The 21209-nt window shown below is 38.2% G+C and overlaps 1 protein-coding gene across 3 annotated transcripts in view; it reads right to left on the bottom strand.

The window, feature by feature from the left end:
- The window catches only part of NEO1 (neogenin 1), a 252543-nt gene that overhangs the window by 45698 nt on the left and 185636 nt on the right, over nt 1-21209 (bottom strand). For all 3 annotated transcript variants that reach the window (XM_044918423.1, XM_044918424.1, XM_044918422.1), the window contains exons 8-11: nt 11749-11908; nt 5566-5720; nt 2956-3104; nt 2010-2148 (exon numbers count right to left, since the gene is read on the bottom strand). In XM_044918423.1, coding sequence (XP_044774358.1) covers nt 2010-2148; nt 2956-3104; nt 5566-5720; nt 11749-11908 — 603 coding nt within the window. The remainder of the gene's footprint in view (nt 1-2009; nt 2149-2955; nt 3105-5565; nt 5721-11748; nt 11909-21209) is intronic.

Below are 21209 nucleotides of genomic sequence, written 5' to 3'. Positions count from 1 at the left end.
TATTGTTATGTGAATCACCATACATTACATCATTAGTTTTTGATGTAGTGTTCCATGATTCATTGTTTGCATGTAACACCCAGTGCTCCATTCAATACGTGCCCTCTTTAATACTCATCACCAGGCTAACCCATCCCCCCACACCCCTCCCCTCTAGAACCTCCAGTTTGTTTCTCAGAGTCCACAGTCTAACCCATTTTACAGATGAAAAAACTACAAAGGAGGTTCAGGGCAGTGAACCTGACTGAGCTATGTGTTTCAGCTAATGTTTTAAAATGTCAAAAAAATTTTTTTAAATTATGTACCATAACTAATAACATATCTAATATTTAAAATTGCATAATAGTACATCTACCAAACATTAATACTGTCCTTGATAGCTATTTTACTCCCAGATCTAGAAGCCAAAGATAATACACGTTTTATATGATTTCATGTGTCTTTTTCTTTAACCTAGATTCTAGAATGATAATCCCCCATTTTTTCTCTGAATAGTCCTTTTACTTTTTTTATTGCCCCCCCGCACTGGTTTTCTTTCATGAGACTAATATTTTTTAAGAAGTCAGGCCAGTTTATTTATTTTTTTATAGAATTTCCCTGTTAGACATACCCAAACTGAGGAAAATTCTACAAACAAACAGGCCTAAATTCTTGAAAAATATTATGACTTTTAGGAAACAATATATATATACTTATTAACTGCAATAAACACAGTTATTTTCTGTTCTAATAATAATATTTTTTAAAACATGCTGGTCTTAAAGATATAAATGTAGTGATCCAAAGGGGCACCTGCACCCCAATGTTTATAGCAGCAATGTCCACAACAGCCAAACTCTGGAAAGATGTCTATCGACAGATGAATGGATAAAGAAGATGTGATACATACATACATACATATATATATAAAGAAGATGTGATATATATATATATATATAAATATATATTTATATATGTATAAAGATATTATATATATATAAAGATGTGATATATACATAAAGATATGATATATATTTATGTGTATATATATATATGCACACACACACACACAATGGACTATTACTCAGCCATCAATAAAATGAAATCTTGCCATTTGCAATGACATGGATGGAACTAGAGGGTATTATGTGAAGTGAAATAAGTCAACCAGAGAAAGACAATTATCATATGATTTCACTCATATGTGGAATTTAAGAAACAAACAGAGGAGCATAGGGGAAGGGAGGGAAAGTAAAACAAGATGAAATCAGAGAGGGAGACAAACCATAAGAGACTCTTACCACAGGAAACAAACTGAGTGTTGCTGGAGGGGAGGGAGGCAGGGGGATGGAGTAACTAAGTGATGGGCATTAGGGAGGGCACATGATGTAATGAGCACTAGGTGATATATAAGACTAATGAATCACTGAACTCTACCTCTGAAACTAATTATATACTATATGTTAATTAATTTAATTTAAATTTAAAAAATAGTAAAAAAAAAAAATTAAAATTAAAAATGCCGGTCTTGATCGTACAATCCCCTTGGCAAGCTATAGTTTGAAAAATATTGCTCTAGGTGATGGTTACATGAATATAACTTAGCTTAGAAATTCAGTCACAGGTAAGAAATGAAACTGTCACAAAATACTGAGGAATTAATAAGAGCTATTTGGTGTACAGATATGATTGCTAAGTGGAACAAAGCCAGCCTTCCATCAGCCCTGGAATGGTTTGTGTTAGGAACAAGCAACATTTATTTATACAAAAGCCCCTCCTAAAAATAAAAACAAGAGAAACTATTCAGTACCAGGCACTGCAAGTTCTACCCTCTCTCAGTAAATCTTTTAAACCCAATGAAATTGGTATTATCTACATTTTATGCATAAAGAAGCATGCTCAGACATGTTAAGGAACTAAAGTCCAGAAAAGGGGTAGAACTGGGATTTGAACTGAATCTTCTTGATAGCAAAGCCCATGACCTTACCAGGGCCCCCAAGCATGTGTGTTCCAAAGGAAGAAAGACTCACCATCTGACAACGTTCGAACAGCAACATCTTGTGTGGAGACTCCAGGACCATGTTTGTTGTAAGCCACCACTCGGAAACTATACTCTGTGTATTTTTTCAGCCCATTAATGGTATGGGAGTGACTTGAAACATCAACATCCTTGAATAAAATAAAACAATTTACACGTATACAACTCAAGCCAAAAGAAATGCTGCAAAATAAAGAATTAACTATACAAATTTTGCATGTGATACAATGCAGATTTTTATCCCTTTTACAAAATACTACTTAACAATCAAAGCAGATTAATCAGAAACACCGGCAATTTACAGAGAAATATTGCTTGATGTTTAGTGACCCCTCCTGATAAAAACTACAGAATATAACTTGGTACAAAGAAAGAAGTCGGGCACCTGGGTGGCTCAGTCGGTTAAGCGACTGCCTTCAGCTTAGGTCATGATCCCAGGGTCCTGGGATCGAGTCCCACATCAGGCTCCCTGCTCTGCGGGGAGCCTGCTTCTCCCTCTCCCACTCCCCCTGCTTGTGCTCCCTCTCTCGCTGTGTCTCTCTCTGTCAAATAAATAAATAAAATCTTTAAAAAAGAAAGAAAGAAAGAAAGAAAGAAGTCTGCTGACTTTTCATTTCCTATATACAACTTTTTTATTCTGAGATTTCTAGATAAGCAAGTATTGAGTTTTGGAACTATATTTCAACTCTACTATTTCAATCAATCAATTGAAAAATAGCTTTGGGGCGCCTAGGTGGCACAGTTGGTTAAGCATCTGACTCTTGGTTTTGGCTCAGGTCGTGATCTCAGGGTCCTGGGATGGAGGCCCGTGTCAGGATCCACGCTGGGTATGGAGCCTGCTTAAGATTCTCTCTCTCCTTCTTTCTCTGCTCCTCCTGCTCATTCTTTCTCTCTCTCTAAGGTAAATAAATCTTACCAAAAAAGGTTTCATCTTTTACCTGTTCTTTATCAGTCCCTTTTTCCATGTAGTACAATTTGTAATTCTGAATTTCCCCATTGCCAGACAACGGTGTTTCCCAGGTGACAGTGATGGAAGTAGGTGAAGCTGCATATGCTCGGATGTTAGGTGCTGGGCCAGGGAGCTGAACTAGAAAGAAAATTTTGAGACAGCAAGATACGAATGAAATTTACTGCACTCCTCAATCACCATTCTCAGCAATAACGTCATAATGGCCATGTTTTTAAAAACAATAAAAACTGAGAAAACAACTGATTTGATTGAAGTGGTTTTAGGATAGTATATGATTAAATGCATTTCCCTTTTTAGACTCAAATTATAACCAAAAATTATCTGTGAAGTATCTCAAATGTATTCAAAGGAAAAAATAAACATTGCGGAATTTTTTTTGTGGTTTATAAAATCCTAGTTTTTCAGCAGGACTGCAACACATAAAAGCAGCCATCACAAAAAGAGAGTCTTCAGGGGATTAAAGAGGACACGTATCCTGATGAGCACTGAGTAATGTACAGAATTGTTGAATTGCTCTAATGTACACCTGAAACTGATATAATACTGTATGTTAGTTACACTGGAATTAAAGTAAAAAACTTTAAAAAAAGAGCGAGGCTTCTTTTGCCAGGCACTGGGGATGTGGTGATGGACGGAGTCCCAGCCCACAAAGAATTCCCAGTCTAGAGGGAACTCAGACATATAAATAGTTGCAAAAGTCACAAGTGCCTACAGATTTCATAATGACTGTAATGAAAACAGAAAGAGAATACACAACTCTGCTTTGAAAGGGGGATGTGTAGGCAAGGGAAGGACTGGGAAGATTTCTGGGGAGCCAGAAGGAACAGCTTCCTCAGATACCAAGGGAAAAATTATTCCAGTCAATGGGGAGGACATGTGAGAAGACAGTATAATGTGGTTCAGGGTGAATACTGAATGAATGTGGGAGGGAGAATGCTGAGAAGGAGGACACAGCCGGATAGTGAAGAGCTTCTAATGTGCTGCTGTGGAGTCTGCCTCATCTCTTGTAGGTGTTCGGTAATTACTGAAAAATTATGAGCAGGAATATGACATGATATGATCAGATCTGTGTTTAGAAAGGACACATAAATGTATGCGTGGAAGAAAAACAGTAAGCGAATAAGACTAAAGAATAATGATTTTTAAAATAGCTACCATTTATTGAATGCTTACAATCAGTCCCGCTTAAAATGCTTTACATGTATTTAAATTATGTCTCATTTAATCTTTGCACTAACCCACATGAGAGGGACACTATTATCATCCCTATTTACAGATGAGGTTGAGAGGCTAAGAACTGCTCCCACAGGACGGAAAGTCAGTGAGTGGTGGAGCCAGGAGCTGCACACTTTCTGATTCTAACACGTGGACTCAAGCAGACCAGTCAGAAGATTACTACGACGCCCTCCATGGGATGTATGTGACTGGAAGACAGTCCAGCTCTCCTACAACAGTTCCCGTACCTCTTTACTACATTCTTTTCATCTAACTGATGAACTTGTGACAAGTTCCAGCACCAATTTATACACAAATTCCAGAGGTTGCCTATGCCTACACTTTGGTAGACATTCTATATTTAAAAACAATTTCTCTGGTGCCGGTGTTTCTCTAACAGAATCCATTAGATTTAAGGAACAGGAAAAAAAAAAGTAGCAAAATGTAAAACAAACAAGCTTTCTTAAATAACAGCACCACAGCTTGACAGTTTTGCTACCCAAGTAGAGAAACCTGAATGGGGTTATTCTGACAGTTGTTTGCTTTATTTAGTCATGAATCATGGTTATTCACTTAATGTTAAGAGCATTTTTTTGTGCAGCCTGACAAGTGGGATTTGTCACACTTCTGGTGCTACAGGAAACTTTCCTCTAAGTTATTGAAGGGGAAGGAAAACAAAACAATCCCCCGATTCCCTTGAAATAACTTTCAATATATTCATTGGATACACATAAACAAATATGATCCTAAAAAGGCACTAAGAAATTCTTTCATTTCACCTGCACAGTGGCATAATAAATGGAAAAAATTTTAAGTTGGTTTGTTCAGCTAAGTATGTAAAATATTTTCTGAGGGCTGACTTCAGCACTTGCACCTCTCCTGCCATAGGCTGAATACCTTCAGATGAAGTACAAATCTCTTTCCATTAATTTGTCTTTTGCTAAAACTTGTTATAGCCACTTTCCATCCCTAAAATACCCTCAAGAGAATCAGGTTCCATCTACATTAGTCTCTTTCTTCTAATCAAACTCCTTGAAGAAATGATTGTACTGCCTACTTTCCTTAGAATTACAGAGGTACAATATCATATAGGTGGGATCACAGGGAAAGAGTCTACAAGGCATCTGAGCCAGGTCTTAAAGAATCAATAAAATCTGAGTGCGTATCAGCAGAGTCCTATTGCCTTACACTGTTTGCCACTGTTTGATGTGAGTTACTTTGATCTCCCCTAACTAATCCATAAGGTCCTCGATGGCAAGGAACTGGTACCTTCTGCACTGTTATGGTACACGAGGTTACATGGAAGGCAGACCTTCCTATGGTCTACATACAGGTAGGGCTGACAGACAGGTGGAAGACTTACCCTCAGGCTGTGTTTCTACTCGGAGTGGAGCTGAACTCTCTCCGGAGCCATGTTTATTTTGAGCCAGAACTCTAAAGATGTACACAGTCGCTGGCATTAGGTTTTGAATGGTTACCTGCATTTCTCCTGGGCGACTGGTATTCTCAACACGTTCCCTTTGGGCAAAGAGGGGTGTGGAAAGAAACAGCATTGATTAGGAATACTTCTAGAACGTGCAGTTTCATTTTCATTGCAATTCCTATAGATAAACGCCGTATCAAAATCTTAACTCTTGACTCCGGGAAACAAACTGAGGGTTGTCCATAATTATACTCAGTCTACTGTACATACTATAATAAAAACCAGTTTATATTACACAAGAGTTTTCAACAAATATTGTGGAAGAATTCATTTGTTTTAGACAAATAGCTGGCCTTAAAGGATTGTCGATCATGTAAGGAGAGATCTGTATCTATCCTGACAGAGTAATAAAAAGGTCCCAAACCACTCTGTGGACAAAATTACTTGAAATTACATAATCGGGTCGCATTAAAATTCTTACTTTAAGATATTGGTAATTTTCCCTGAAATCACGGATTAAAACTTGTTTAGTTCTACATGACCTTATGCAGATTTGCCTGATTGTATGTGAACATTTACATTTCAGAAATTTAAGTGTTTTCCAGTAGTTTCCTATAGTTTTTAAAACTACCTTATTTTAATTTAAAACAAACCAAGAGAACCCACATCATTTTCATAGAGTCCCTGTCCATATATAATGTTAGGTCCACCAGAGCAGGGTAACTATAGCACCAAAAGCTATTGCTCAAAGATACCGGAGATATCGACAGGTATTTTCTCTTGAGCTAACCCTCTAAATCACAAGATTTAAAAGGAGGTATCAGCTGATTTCTTACACCTGAAGTTTCTGACAGTTGCTCTGATCACAAATGATCACTGTCTAAAAGAAAGTATGGGATTTTACACTTCACCCAACTACAAGCTCCATGTGAGAGCACAGATTAGGTCAGTTTTGCTCACTGTACGTAACAGTTTAAACAAAAAGTTGTAACTATCTTGAGAAAGATAGCTGGGGGGAGTGCTATTTTACTTTAAATTGAAGTGTCTCAGTCATGTTTCCATATTACAGAAGAACTTAGCAGAATGCTCATACGTGGAAGCAGCCTCACAGATATGTGCAGAATGCATGAATGGAAATTTGCTTTCTATGTAAACTTTGTGTAGTAATAATATCATGTACATCTTTTGTTCGTTCCTGTGTGAAAGGAAAAAAAACCAGGAGAAATGAGTGAAGGGAACGAAAAACTTAGAACAAACTTCTATAGAAACACTACAATTTAAAAAATCAGTAATACGTATGAGTCCTTAAAGATGAAAGAATAATTTAGCTAGTACTGCAAAAGCTTTAACTCTAGATGGGTCTGAGGTCCCAGAACCAAGTGCCTGTCTAGAAAAAAACTTCTGACTTCAGGACAAGATCCAGGGTGGGTTTTAAAGTGCAATTCTCATAAATGGGTGAGGCTGCAATGGAACTTAGGTTAGAATGTGTAACTAAGAGTCAAAGGAGAAAGGAAAAGGTACATTTTATATTAAGACAGTGCTGGGCTAGGCATTAAGAGCTCTAATTCTGGTTTGGCAAGCTCACTAATTCTTTCTGAGCCAGATAGTAAATATTTACAGGCTAAGAGACAAAATGGAAAATATTAAGTAGTTACTTATATAACCTATTAAAATGTAACCATTTGAAAACACAAAAAAATATTCTTAGCTCCTGGGTCATAAAAATAACAAGTCTGATTTGGCCCAGGGTCCCTAGCTTGCCAATTCCTGGGCTCAACTAAGATACCTAAGGCTTCATCCATCTCTAAAATGTTATTAACTTCTGGAATAACTTACTCTGCAACAAGTCTGATTTGGCCCAGGGTCCATAGCTTGCCAATTCCTGGGCTCAACTAAGATACCTAAGGCTTCGTCCATCTCTAAAATGTTATTAACTTCTGGAATAGCTTACTCTGCATTTTACATTTAGTGGCTAATATCAGAAAAGTACTATTTACACTAAAAAAGAATGAACATTTCATAGTTGAAAAGGCAGAGGAAGGACCCTTTGAAATCTCAAGAAACTCAAGCACCCAAAAGAATTATCTCATGACCAAGACACACTGTGCCATCTGGTGGCTGATTTTTCAAGTGCAGGAAGTAGTGGGATTTGTAAATGCAGGTAGTGGCTTCCATCCTCACACTGAATTCTTATTGTAAGTCTGTGATGAAAAGTTACTACCCTCATTTTTTTAGATGAGAAAACCTAAGCTTATAAAGGTTAAATAAATTCTATTTACAAAACAAGCACGATCTAGTCTTCTGACTTGGTGTTCTTTCTACTCCTTCATGGCTTGTATTCAGAAATCATAAACTTCATTCACAAATGAAATGACAAAAACATGAGTCTCCAAGAATCTTCCTTTGAAATATTCCCTAGATTTATTCTGTTCACTTCAAGTCACTACTCTCACCTTCGTCCAGGCCATATCTACCACATGCCTAGATTAAGTAGATTTGTCTCTCTGACTTCATTTCTTCTCTTCTCTTTACGTAGTGCTCATAAAAAAGCTATTTAATAAAATCACAGTGCACACTTGCTCAGTAGTCTAAAATGGTCCCTTCTTAACTGATTATGTCCAAATTCTTACTAGCATTATGACATTTGGCTCTAAACTTCCACTTTATTATAATCTCTTACTAATTCCTACCAGAACTCTGGGCCAGTTAAGCTTTCTTACTTTCCCATCCATCAAACACCAGACATGCAAATTAAATTGCATCCTCCTGCACCTCCTCTTCCTTTATATATACTTGCCTTGTCTTCCTGCCTGACAATTTAATTTTAAATTGAAGTGACAGATTCTCATTAAAAACAAAAGCATATATAGTTTTAAAAAATCCAAAAGTCCCAGTTTTTCTCTGTCTTCGAAACCTGTCCTCCCTGACACCTAACTGTGGCACATCCTGACCTATATCTTACCAGATCTCTTCATGTCAGGTTTTCTCAACCTTAGCACTATTGAGCTTTGGGGTGGGATAATTCTTTGTTGTAAGGGGTTGTCCTGTACACTGCAGGATGTTTATCAGCATTTGTGGCTTCTACTCATTGGATGACAGTAAGCATCCTCTCTCATCTGAGGTTTAATAACCAAAAATGTCACCAGACATGGCCAAATGTCCACTGAGGGATGGAGGCAAACTGTCGCTGGCTGAGAATCACTGCTTTGGGCATTTACATGCACATCAAAATACAGAGATACGTCATTAAAAAATTCCTGTATCACAGTTCATATGGATATACATATATTAATTATGTGCCCATTCCTCCATCAATGGGCACTTACTTTCCTTTTTTCATTCTTACAAATAATGTTACAATAAACATTTTTATGAGTGCCCTATGCATATGTATATCTGTTACCTATAGAACATCTAGAAGTGTAATTGATGGATTGATGGGTATGTGCATTAAAAAGGTAAAAAAAATTCTGCCAAATCACTTTCTCCAAGGGCTATTCTTACACTACCACCAAAAGCCTAGAGCGGATTTCTTCTCAGCATATTAACTTGTTTAACACTAGATATTATCAACTTAAAATTTTTGCCAGCCTTATAAGTGAAAAATAGTTTCACTTTTTGTATTATTTTGTATTTCCCAGGACGTGAGCAATGGCAAAAACATTTTTTAACTTTAATGGGCCTTCCATTAACTTCTGCTAATCATCTACTTGTACCTTCTGCCTCTTGGGATATTTGTCTTCTACCTATGATTTGTAGGAGCTCTTTATATAGATTGGATAGCAATACAATGTTTTATAAATGGTACAAATTTTTTCCCAGCTCATCACTTGATAGTTTGATTTTGTTTATGGTATTTTATCACATGGAACTTTATACTGTTATATAATAAACTTTGTCGATCTCTCCTGTTGTGGCTTCTGGATTTCCTGTCTTCTGTTAAAGGCCTTTCACACTCAAGTGATAAAATATATTTTCTTCTAATACAATTATGAACTTCAAAATCTCTTAATCCATCTATAATTTATTGTTATACATGATGTAAGACAGAGCTATAACTTCCATTCTTTCCACCAAATGGAGTTAATTATCTCAACATGATTTCTTGAATAAGCTATTATTTCTCCATCGATTGAAATGAATTTATTCATTTAACAAGTAATTATTTAGTGCTATTAATATGTCAGGCCCTGTTCCAGGTGCTGGCGATACTCTATTGAATAAGGCAGACATAAGAAACAGGTTATTAAAAGAGAAGATTTCAGCGTGTTAAGTGTTCTGAAAACAAAACAAAAGCAAAAAAAACCCCCAAAAAACAAAAACCCACAAAACCCAAAACAGGGTGATGTGATAGCCGTGGTATTCTGGTAAATGTTTAATAACCAGCTCTGGTTTGTAGTACTTGTCCCAGCAAATACTCGTGCCATGCCCTGTTTTGAACTACAAAGTCGTCATAGGGTCTGCAAAATTTCCTGAAACTTTAATAACTGGCTTGGGAACCAACTGGCTCCAGAACACCATGTGTGATAGGGCCGAAGGGGGCTAAGTTGGGAGGGTATTCATGGAAGGCTTATGGAGGTATCATCTGAAGATGACAGATACGAAGCCACCAGCAGCTGTCTGTGAGGAAAATGCATTCTTGGTAGAAGGAACAGCAAGGGCAAAGGACCTAGAGTGGAAAGAAGTTTGTTATTCTGAGGAATTACTAAGTGTTTTTTCCTTTTGTGAAATACTACAAAATTAGCAGTGAGATGTGAAAGATTATTGGAGAAATTTTCACACACATGCCATTTGGTAGTAATGTCTTGCCTTTTTGTGTCTAGAACTATGTTTCTCTATCTTTATAATTCCCAAAACATCTGGTACAATGTTCAGAAAACCATGATTCTATGAGTTGCTCCATCTAAATGGCTCAAATGAAGTCACACAGACTTCTCAAGAGTGTTAAATCAAGCGGTTTTGATGAAGGTTCCTATCCTTGTGGAACTTGACAATCTAGTTATTAAATACAAAGTGTATCAGATGTAAGCACCCTGGTAGAGACACAAGCTCTATTTCATGTGTGAGGGCCCGAACCAAAACAGATATTTTCGCTTTCTTATTTCGGTATGAATGAAGAAATCTACTTGGCAATGCTAAGAATACATAGCACATGGCATGGTTCCTCCCAAAGGTTTTATAATCAGGTTGGGAAAACAACACAAATACACATAAAACAGCAGAAGAGTAACAACTTACGGCAGTAAGAGATCATGTGTTATCATAATTAAGTGCCAATATTAGAGGCACGACCACATATAAGAGAAAGGCTGTATATGCTGAAAAAGGTGGAGAAAACTGCATGAGGGCTTCCTGGGGTTTAATATGAGCCACGAAAGACGAACTGACTTTAGCTTCAGTTGGGAAAGGCGGAAGCGACTGAAGAGAACACACTGGAAGAAAGGTGGCACAGAATGGGAATCAGACTGGCTTCATGAGAAAGGGAGCTAAACTGGGAGGAGAGAAAAGGAAGGTTGGACAGATACAATAAAGCTGGACTATGAGTAAAGTGGCTGGGGGATTCTGCACAACCTCCCATAAGCAGTGAAGAAGCAATGTGAGCTCCTGAAAGAGGTGGAGATAGAGAGGAACTTAATGAAAATGCGGTTAGGAAAATTAGCTACTAATTACTCTTGTGTCATCAAGGAGACCCCCCAGGAGCTCAGCAGCCCACTTCCACATATGGGTGCAGGCAAATATTCATTTAAGATTACTTCTATAAATAAAGTCTACCTTAATTTCTAGAATCTGTATGTTCTAAGTAAGCCATGTCCTATAGGCTGTGCTGACTGAACCTTATGAAAAAAGAGGAACCCTAGTTATATTTTAATACTTCCACCTAAATAGCTCTATCTACCTTCTCCCCTCTCCCCAAGTCATTCCAGAGAGGCAGGAAAGAATATCAGGACTTCAGTCTGATTGGGATAAATTTTAATGACCTAAAATTGGGAATTATGCATATTAGTGATATTTTCTGGAACAAAAATTGGTATAGATTCTGCACAACAAAGAGCCAGGGTGAGCATGACTGGCCTGGGATAGACCAAGATGCAACCAGCTGGCTCCAGACATACGGACACTTACCTAGCAATCCCCTCTTTGGTGTAGAAGACAGAGTAGGTAAGGTTGTCTCCATGAGGATCTGATGCAGGTGTGCGCCACGTCAGTTTGATGAAGCGGGTAGAGACCAGGGAGGCCACGACATCCCGAGGAGCTGAAGGCAGTGGTCCCGCTGTGGCTGGTGCTAGATGGTCAGTAGTGGCACTGGTCAGTGAAGTGGGAGGTAATGTTGGGATGGCAACATCTTGTCATGTGCAAACATTGGGGAATATGAAGGGCAAACCACGACGGTTTTAAAAAAGAGAACAGAAAAAACAAAAAACAAAAAAGAAATAAACAAAACCACGATGGGAAATAAAATAAAATGAATGAACATAAAAAAGGCCATTAAACTGAAGGCTAACATGCAGGCCAGGGTTAACTACTGAAAACTAATGGGCACTATTCAGACACATCACTGTAGAGCAAGCAGACTTTCTGGTCACTATAATGGTTGTGGGCAAGGGACAGGGAGGGTGACGGCTGAGAATAAAACATCTCACAGAAGGACACAGCAGTGACCAAGTAATTTTCTTTAATTCTGAAAGCAGCATGCAACATCTGTCAAACTTTGCACATAAAAGTTTCACCTATGATAAAACCTCAATACTTTTAGCTACTTTATCAAATACGGAATAACATGTGTAGCATGGATGAGCCTAGCTGCTCTGGACACAGGCCCAGGCTATCATGACCTCACTGCAGAGCTGGTGTCTTCAGTTCTGCAGGAGACTCAAGAGACACATCTTTAACTTTTGTCTAATAATAAACTCTGCTCTCTGTAATTCGGCAATACCCAGGCAAGTTAGACAACCTTCCTCACTTTACTAATATTTTACTTGCTATCTTTTTCAACTCATTTAACTACAACAATATAAAAACATGAATCAAAAATGTCAAAACCACAAAAACACAATACTTAGGTAGCTTATCTGTTTGTTATGGTGCTCTCTGCAATATGTATTACCATGGCTTGCAGACTCAGGAACTGGATGGGATAGATGAAGCGGTGGCAAGTCAAAGCTCCGCTCATCAAAAGTCTCTGTTTGTACACTTGTAGTCATGGGTGACTTTATTACTCCTTAAGGCAGTCCATTCTGTTGTCGGACACTTCTGATTTTCCTAATATTGAACCGAAAATCTCCTGCATCTTGGGGCCAGAAAGTATAAGTAAAATCTCACAATTTTTAACTAAAGGAGTTCATCTGAGTTGTGTCATAACCTTAGTGGGAAAATTAGTGGAAGAGAGGCAGAGAGGAAAACATGAAAATTCTGGACCTAATTTTCAGTGGAATGGTAGGTCAACAACCTCCAGGAAAGGCCTGTGAACTGCAAGAGAATCTAAAGTAAGGCAGTCAATAACTATGCCAGAGTAAGTTCTCTAAGGGAAAGTACAGAGAAGACGAACCTAAAGTCACTACTTAGGTGGGGAAGGGGCAAGAGTCATCCAACAGCCACCATCTCTACATGGCTCTCTGGCTCTTCATATGGCCTCGCTGGATCCTTACGGTCATTTTACTTCTGTCTTATATGTAGAGACTGACATTTAAAAGGGCTAAACCGCTCATCCTAGGTCACAGACGGTGAATGATGTAGTGTTAAAACCAACTTTGGTTTTTAGTTTACGCCAAGAGGAGTTCTACTCCTCCTGTGCTACTTATCAACTGTGTCATCATGGGCAACTCATTCACTCTCCCTTTTCCTCTCCTTATGAGAAGGTACTTTGAAGAGCACAGAGTGCCATCAGAACATAAGACTATGAAGTCCCAGCCACAGTCCCAGAAGATACAAGTCCACACTCCGCTGACCAAGTGTGCACGTTGTAAGTTACATCTGAACGGCCTGTAAGGCCTGACATTCTTATCCAGATGTGCTGCCTCAGAGAACATACCTCTCCTTCACAGCTTTCAGAGTTCTTTTTCATATACGGTGTCAGTTTATTCACACAGCAACCTCAGGAGGTAGGATGGAAATGACAGGATTGGAGGCTGGGGGGAAGGTCAGAAAGGAGTCGAGGACTCCCAGGTTTCTGGCTTGGGAGAATGGGTGGTGGGTGGTGTCATTCAAGGAGAACGGCAATATTAAGAGACTAGAGACTGAGGGAGAGATGGCAAATCTGGTTCTGAACATGCTGTGTCCAGAATAATGATCCAACATCCGCCAGAGAAATGTGTAAGAAGAAACCAAAAATATGAATCTCTGATTAATGTAAAGTAAGTCACTAAAAAACCCTTAGTGGGAAATGGTTCAAAGAGCAGCCTGAACACAGTCTTGCTTTGTTGCCTCATTTCTGTGCCCATCCAGAAACACACTAAGTAAAAGCTGCTTCCAAGTCTGACCCGATTCACTAAGCTATATTTTTCCCAACTATCTGCTGGCTGGAGAGGAGAGGAAATTTGTAATGGAAGAGGCAGTAGAGCATACTGGAAAAAGCCCAGGATTTCAAGTACAAAGACCTTGTGTTCAAAACTTGACTCTGCCACTTCCTAATAATGTGAAGTTGGGCAAGTCACTTAGTCTCTCTGATCTCAGTGACCTTGTCTATAAACTGGAAATGCTCCCCACCATTAGCACCACAATTAGCTTGAATGGGTGACAAATGGAAGAAGGTAAGTATAAAGGCAACCAGGAGAGGAACGTAAGCAGGAAGGACCAGGACACAGAAGTAATGGGTGATAACTGAAAGAATCGTCAGACAGGGAAACTTCAATTAGCCTATGGAACTTCTACAGCACACATCTGTAAGTTTTTAATGGCATCCAGCACTTCCCATGTATATTTGTCACGTTCACACTCAGTCATGCTAACCTATAAGCTCCCGGAAGACAAAATCTGTATCTGCTTCATCTTGGCATCACTCATTGTGCCTGTGTATACCTTAGATAATAAATGTGTATTTGTTGAATTAATAAGTGGAAGAAAATTCAGGGAGACCGTTAGTGCAATGGAGACAGTGTTGCTAGAATCTCATCACACACAGTATTTTAATCTTTCTAGCTGATTCAAAGTACATACAAATAACATTTATAATGTTATATAAACATTTGCTTTGCAAATGTATTTTATCAGTTATACCTAGAATAAAAGTATAGGTAATGCCAGGTCATCGTAAAAGATTCCTAGTTAACTATGGGAAAAATCTATGTCTATTCCTTTTTTTTTTTTTTAAGATTTTATTTATTTGACAGAGAGAGACAGCAAGAGAGGGAACACACGCAGGGGGAGTGGGAGAGGGAGAAGCAGGCTTCCCACTGAGCAGGGAGCCTGATGAGGGGCTAGATCCCAGGAGCCCGGGATCATGACCTGAGCCGAAGGCAGACGCTTAACGACTGAGCCACCCAGGTGCCCCAATCCATGTCCATTCTGGTCCTAGTGTTTCACACCCACTTTCCCCAAGTTGGTTCTTTTTCTGCTGTTCCATGTTCTAGTTGGGCGGGTAAGGAAGAGTCTTACGTGATCCCAGAGAATCAAACAGGCAATGAAGTTACACCAGGATCAACCGCAAATGATACAGATTGGAACTTCAGACTTCTAGCATGATGGTTTGAGGACGTCAACAGATGCTCTTCCCAAAAAAACAAGTATAAAGTTGCACAAAACTGTCAAAGACTGGAAACTGCCCAAAGGCATACAGCAAACCAAGAAGCATTTATTTGTGAAAATCAGCAGCGCGTGTGCCGTTCCTCCTGTGTGTGCTCCAAGCTCCCCAGCTTTGCCGGAGCAGTTATTCAACAGAGCCTGGGCAGGCCCTGGAAGCTGGTGGCTGCTGTCGGAGGGGCTCATGTGATGTGGAGTATCGTCGGAGCGGTAATCTTGGTGGCAAGTGAAGAGGAAGGGCCAGCGTCTTCGCCAGCCCGAGGCTGTGATCTTTTCCCGGAGCAAAGAGTGGATGATAGACTAGCAGGATTTAACAGGGAGTTTGGGGTGAAAAAACACGAAGAAGGCTCGATAAGCTCTCCACATGCCCCAGGAAGACTGAAAGCCGTGACTGTGTGCGGCAGAGCCAGCAGTAGGTCCAGGGGACCCATGTATCCCTGGCCAGCAGAACCTACGTGTGTATTCAGAGGACCAGTGAGAGACTCCGTGGAAAGCAAGAGCTGAGGCAGACTGAAAAATGACCTCAAGTTTGAATGCATGCCCCAAACCACACCAGACCCAGAAGGGTGGAAGGCTTACTGGCTGGAGGTGTTTGAGCACAACTTCTGACTGATATTTGGCTAAACACTAATCCAAACAGACACAAGGGTTACCCCTAGAAAGCCAGGCTTAAGAATAAAAACAAAATGAAAAACAAAAGCTAAGAAGAAACATCAGTGGTTGCACAGTGTGGGGAAGATGGATGTCCAGGATTTAGTCTAGGCAAGCTTATTGCACAAACAAAACAAGAACAGCTCTGGGGGGGGGGGAGGAGGAATGAGGACCCACAGCTGCTACAATATGCTCCCCAAAATACCTAACAGTCAACAAAGAATGAAGACACGTGCAAAGAAATGAAGTGTGACTTATACTCAGAGGCTAATATAAAAAATGCAGTCAATACAAAAGGTCTCGGGGTCCTTGGATATTAGATTTGACAAAGATTTCAAAGTTGCTGTTAAAAATATGTTCAAAGAACTCAAGAAAACTGTCAGGGACTCTGCAGGGTCTGAGATTTACCTTACTTATGAGCTAACAAGACAGGCTTGTTTTATGGGCACTGGCAGAAACACAAGTCTTGCATCAGAGACAAAACTGTATTATTCGGGGCAATGGCAATAGCTAGAGCTTCTTGTTTGTTTTCATCAGTTCCCCATGCCTCCCAAGCCCCACAAAGGCAATGTAAAGGACCCGGGATGAATGCGTACACATGCAGCAGGTTGTTACAGGAGAAGAACCCTGAGCTTGAAGAATTTACTACTTCTACAGCAAGCCCCAGACAAAGAACCGGCCTGCTGTGGATATCTGATTTCATTCTGTTGTGATCAGGCACATACTTTGTATGGTTGCAGTCTTTTAAAATTTCCTGAGACTTGTTTTATGTCCCAGCATATGGTGTATCCTAGAGATTATTTTGATGTGCTTGAAAAAAATCTGTATCTGTAGTTGTTGGGTGGAGATTCTATAATATCAGTTAGGCCAAGGTGGTTGTTAGAGTTAAGTTTTCTATACTCTTAACTTTTTCTAATTGTTTTAATCCGTTTTTGAGAGAATATTAAAGTTTCCAATTATTATCACTGAATTGTGTATCTTTTCTTTGAATATATCGATTATAAATACATATACATCTAATAACAGAGCACCCAAGTATGTGAATTCAAAGAAATATAGGGAAACCTCAAATTTTTGGAAATCAAACAACCCACTTCTAAGTAACCCAAGGATCAAAGAAGAAATCACAAGAAAAACTTAAAAAAAAAAATCTTTAACTGAATGAAAATAAAAACACAACAAATTAAAAATTATGGGATGCAGCTAAAACAGTGCCTGAAGGGAAATTTAAATACCTTTATCAAAAGAGAAGTCTCACATGAATTACCCAAACTCCTACTTAGTGAAGAGTGTAATCTTTTTTTTAAAGATTTTTATTTATTTATTTGTTTGTTTGTTTGTTTGTTTGACAGAGAGAGAGAGAGATAGTGAGAGCAGGAACACAAGCAGGGGGAGTGGGAGAAGGAGAAGCAGATTTCCCATTGAGCAAGGACCTGATGCGGGGCTCGATTCCAGGACTCTGCGATCATGACCTGAGCCGAAGGCAGATGCTTAATAACTGAGCCACCCAGGTGCCCCAAGAGTATAGATCTTAAGCATTCTCATACACACACACAAAGTAACCCTGTAAGGTGACGGGTGTTTTAATTAACTTGTTGACTTGATTGTGGGAACCCTTTCACACCGTATACATATTATGTATCATTATGTTGTACACTTTAAATATATTACCATTTATTTGTCAATCATACCTCAATAAAACTGGGAAAAATTAAATTGAATAATATTTTAGCCAAGTTTTAAAAAAAAAGACACAAGACTAAGAAATTAATAGAAGCCATAAGTTACCTAAATCAAGACTCAAAGAAGGGACAATATGACCAACCCTACAGATTGGTAAATTACAAAGTAAAATTATGAACAAATTTATGCTAATAAATCAGATTAACTCAAAGAAAATAGAAAAATTCCTTGAAAGACAAAAATTACCAAACCTACTTACAAAGAAACACAAAATCTGGGTAGAACTATAACAAATAGAGACATTTAACTAGTAATTAAAAAACTTCCCACACAGACAAGTCCGAGCCCAGATAGCTTCACTGGTAAATGCTATCAAATATTTTAAAAAAGAAATAATACTAATCCTTCACAGCTCTTTCAGAAAATAGAAGAGAAATACTTCCAGCTCATTCTTGAGGCCAATATTACTCTAATATCAAAGCCAAAGGAAAAGAAACTACAGATAAATATCTTCATGATCACAGATCCAGTAACTCTTAATGAAATACTAGCAAACTGTATTTAGTAACACATTAGAAGGGTTATACATCATGACCAAGTAGGATTTATCATAGGAATCCAAGACTAGTTTAATATCCAAAAATCAATGTAATATACCACATTAGAGAAAAAAGGAATAACTGATCACCTTAGCAGATGCAGAAAAAGCATGTGACAAAATCAAACACCTACCTATTCATGATAAAAACTCTCAACATACTAGGAATAGAAGCAAAGTTCCTCATCCTGAAAAACCAACAGTGAAAATTACACTAAATGGTTAAAAAGTAAATGATTTTCCCCTAAGGTTGGATACAAGACAAGGGTGTCAGCTCTCATTTCTTATAGTAAGCATTGTACTTAAAGTTCTATCCAATGCAGGAAGAAAAAGAGACAAAGTAAATAAAGATTAGAAAGGAAGAAGGAATATTGTTTTTTTTCGTGGATGACCTAATTGTGTCTGTGTAGAAAACTCTAATGAATCTACAAAAAAAACAAAAAAGCTACTTGAATTAATAAGTTGAGCAAGGTCACAGAATGCAGTCAATATACAAAAACCAGCTCAATTTCTTTTTTTTAAATTTTTTAATTTTAATTTTTTTTTTAAAGATTTTATTTATTTATTTGAGAGAGAGAGAATGAGAGAGAGAGAGAGCATGAGAGGGAGGAGGGTCAGAGGGAGAAGCAGACTCCTCGCTGAGCAAGGAGCCCGATGCGGGACTCGATCCAGGGACTCCAGGATCATGACCTGAGCGGAAGGCAGTTGCTTAACCAACTGAGCCACCCAGGCGCCCCCAGCTCAATTTCTATACACTAGGAGTGAACAACTCAAAAATGGAATTAACAAAACAATTCCAAGGGCGCCTGGTGGCTCTGTCATTAAGCGTCTGCCTTCAGCTCAGGTCCATGATCCCAGGATCGAGCCTGCATCGGGCTCCCTGCTCAGTGGGAAGCCTGCTTCTCCCTCTCCCACTCCCCCTGCTTGTGTTCCCTCTCTCTCTGTGTCTCTATCAAATAAATAAAAAAATCTTTAAAAAAACCAAACAAACAATTCCACTCATCATAGCATCAAAAAAGAACAAAATATTTAGGAATTTAACAAAAGAAGTGTAAGATTTGTGCCCTGAAAACTATAACACATTGCTGGAGAGAAATTAAACAACATCTAAATAAAAAATACCTAAATGAAAAGAAGATCTAAATAAATAAATGCTCATGGATTAGATGACAATGTTATTAAGATGACAACCTGCTCCTAAAATGTAATAGAAATACCAAAGACCTAGAATAGCCAAATCAATTCTGAAAAAGAAAAAAAAGGTTGGAAGATTCGCATTTCCCAAATTTCAAAAGTTACAATAAAGCTCCAGGAATCAAGACAGTCTGGTATTGGCATATGAAAAGGCATATACATCAATGGAAGAGAACTGAGAGTCCATAAATAAACCCCTAAGTTTGTGGTCCATTGGTTTTTGGCCAAGGCGTCAAGAAATTTTATGTGGGAAGAACAGTCTTTTCAACTGGTGCTAGTACAACTGTATATCCATATGCAAAGTAACGAACTTAGATCTTTACTTAGCACCACATACAAAAGTTAACTTGAAATGCCTCATAGACTTAATGGAAGAATTAAAACTTCTAGAAGAAAATATAGGAGGAAGTCTTCATGTCTTGGGTTAGAAAAGTGTTCTTAGACATGACAACAAAAGCACAAGACATAAAAGAAAAAAACTGGTAAATTGCATTCTATTAAAAATAAAAACATCTGCACCTTAAGAAAAACACAACCAAGTAAATGACAAGACAAGCCACAGACTGGCAGAAAATATTTCTGAATCATACATCTCATAAAGGAATTGAACATATAATTCAGAATATATATTCAGGACCAGAATATATAATGAACTCTTATAAAATCAATTCGAACAACAAATAACCCAATTTAAAAGTGGGCAAAAGACTTAGACATCTTACCAAAGAAAACATAAGAACAGCTAATAAACACATGAAAATGAGTGCAACATCATTAGTCATTAGAGAAATGTAAATTAAAACCACAATGACATACTATTACACACTCACTAGAATGGATATAATCAAAAAGGGTTCTGAGTATTGTACCAATACAGTACTAAGTGTTAGTGAGGGCACTGAAGAACTGGAATCCTACTACATTGTTGGTGGGAATGTATTAAGTCTTCCAAGTGATGAACACGAATTGTCTCCTTTTATTATTTAGATCTTTAATTTCTTTAAAAAATGTTATAGCTTTCAGAACATAAGTTTTACGCTTCTTTGGTTAAATTTACTCCTAAGTATTTTATTCTTTTTGATGCTATTAAATGAAATTATTTTAATTTTAATCTCAGATCATTCACTGCCAAGTATACAGAAATACAAATGATTTTTGTATACAGATACTGACTCTTGCTGAACTCATTTATTAGTTCTAACAGTTTACTTGTGCATTCCTTATGATTTTCTCTATATAAGATGATGTCATCTGTGAACAGAGAGTTTTACTGGTAGTTTCTTAAAAAGTGAAACACAGACTTAGCATACAACCCAGGAATTTTATTCCTAGGAATCTACCCAAGAGAAATGAAAACAAATGTCCACGCAAAGATTTTTACACAAATGTTCACAGTATCATTATTCAGAATACTTTTTTCAAAAAGATTTTATTTATTTATTTGACAGAGAGAGACACAGCGAGAGAGGGAACACAAGCAGGGGGAGTGGGAGAGGGAGAAGCAGGCTTCCTGCAGAGCAGGGAGCCTGATGTGGGACTCGATCCCAGGACCCTGGGATCATGACCTGAGCCGAAGGCAGACGCTTAACGACTGAGCCACCCAAGCGCCCCCATTATTCAGAATACTTAAAAACTAGAAACAATCCAAGTATCCACCCACTGGTAAATAGGTAAACACAATGAGGTATATCTCTTCTTTTTTTTTATGATGTTCAGTTAGCCA

This window comes from Neomonachus schauinslandi, chromosome 9 (assembly GCF_002201575.2).
Source record: "Neomonachus schauinslandi chromosome 9, ASM220157v2, whole genome shotgun sequence".
Lineage (NCBI taxonomy): Eukaryota > Metazoa > Chordata > Mammalia > Carnivora > Phocidae > Neomonachus > Neomonachus schauinslandi.
Note: the sequence above shows the minus strand (reverse complement) of the source record. Positions and strands in the feature narration are given on the sequence as shown.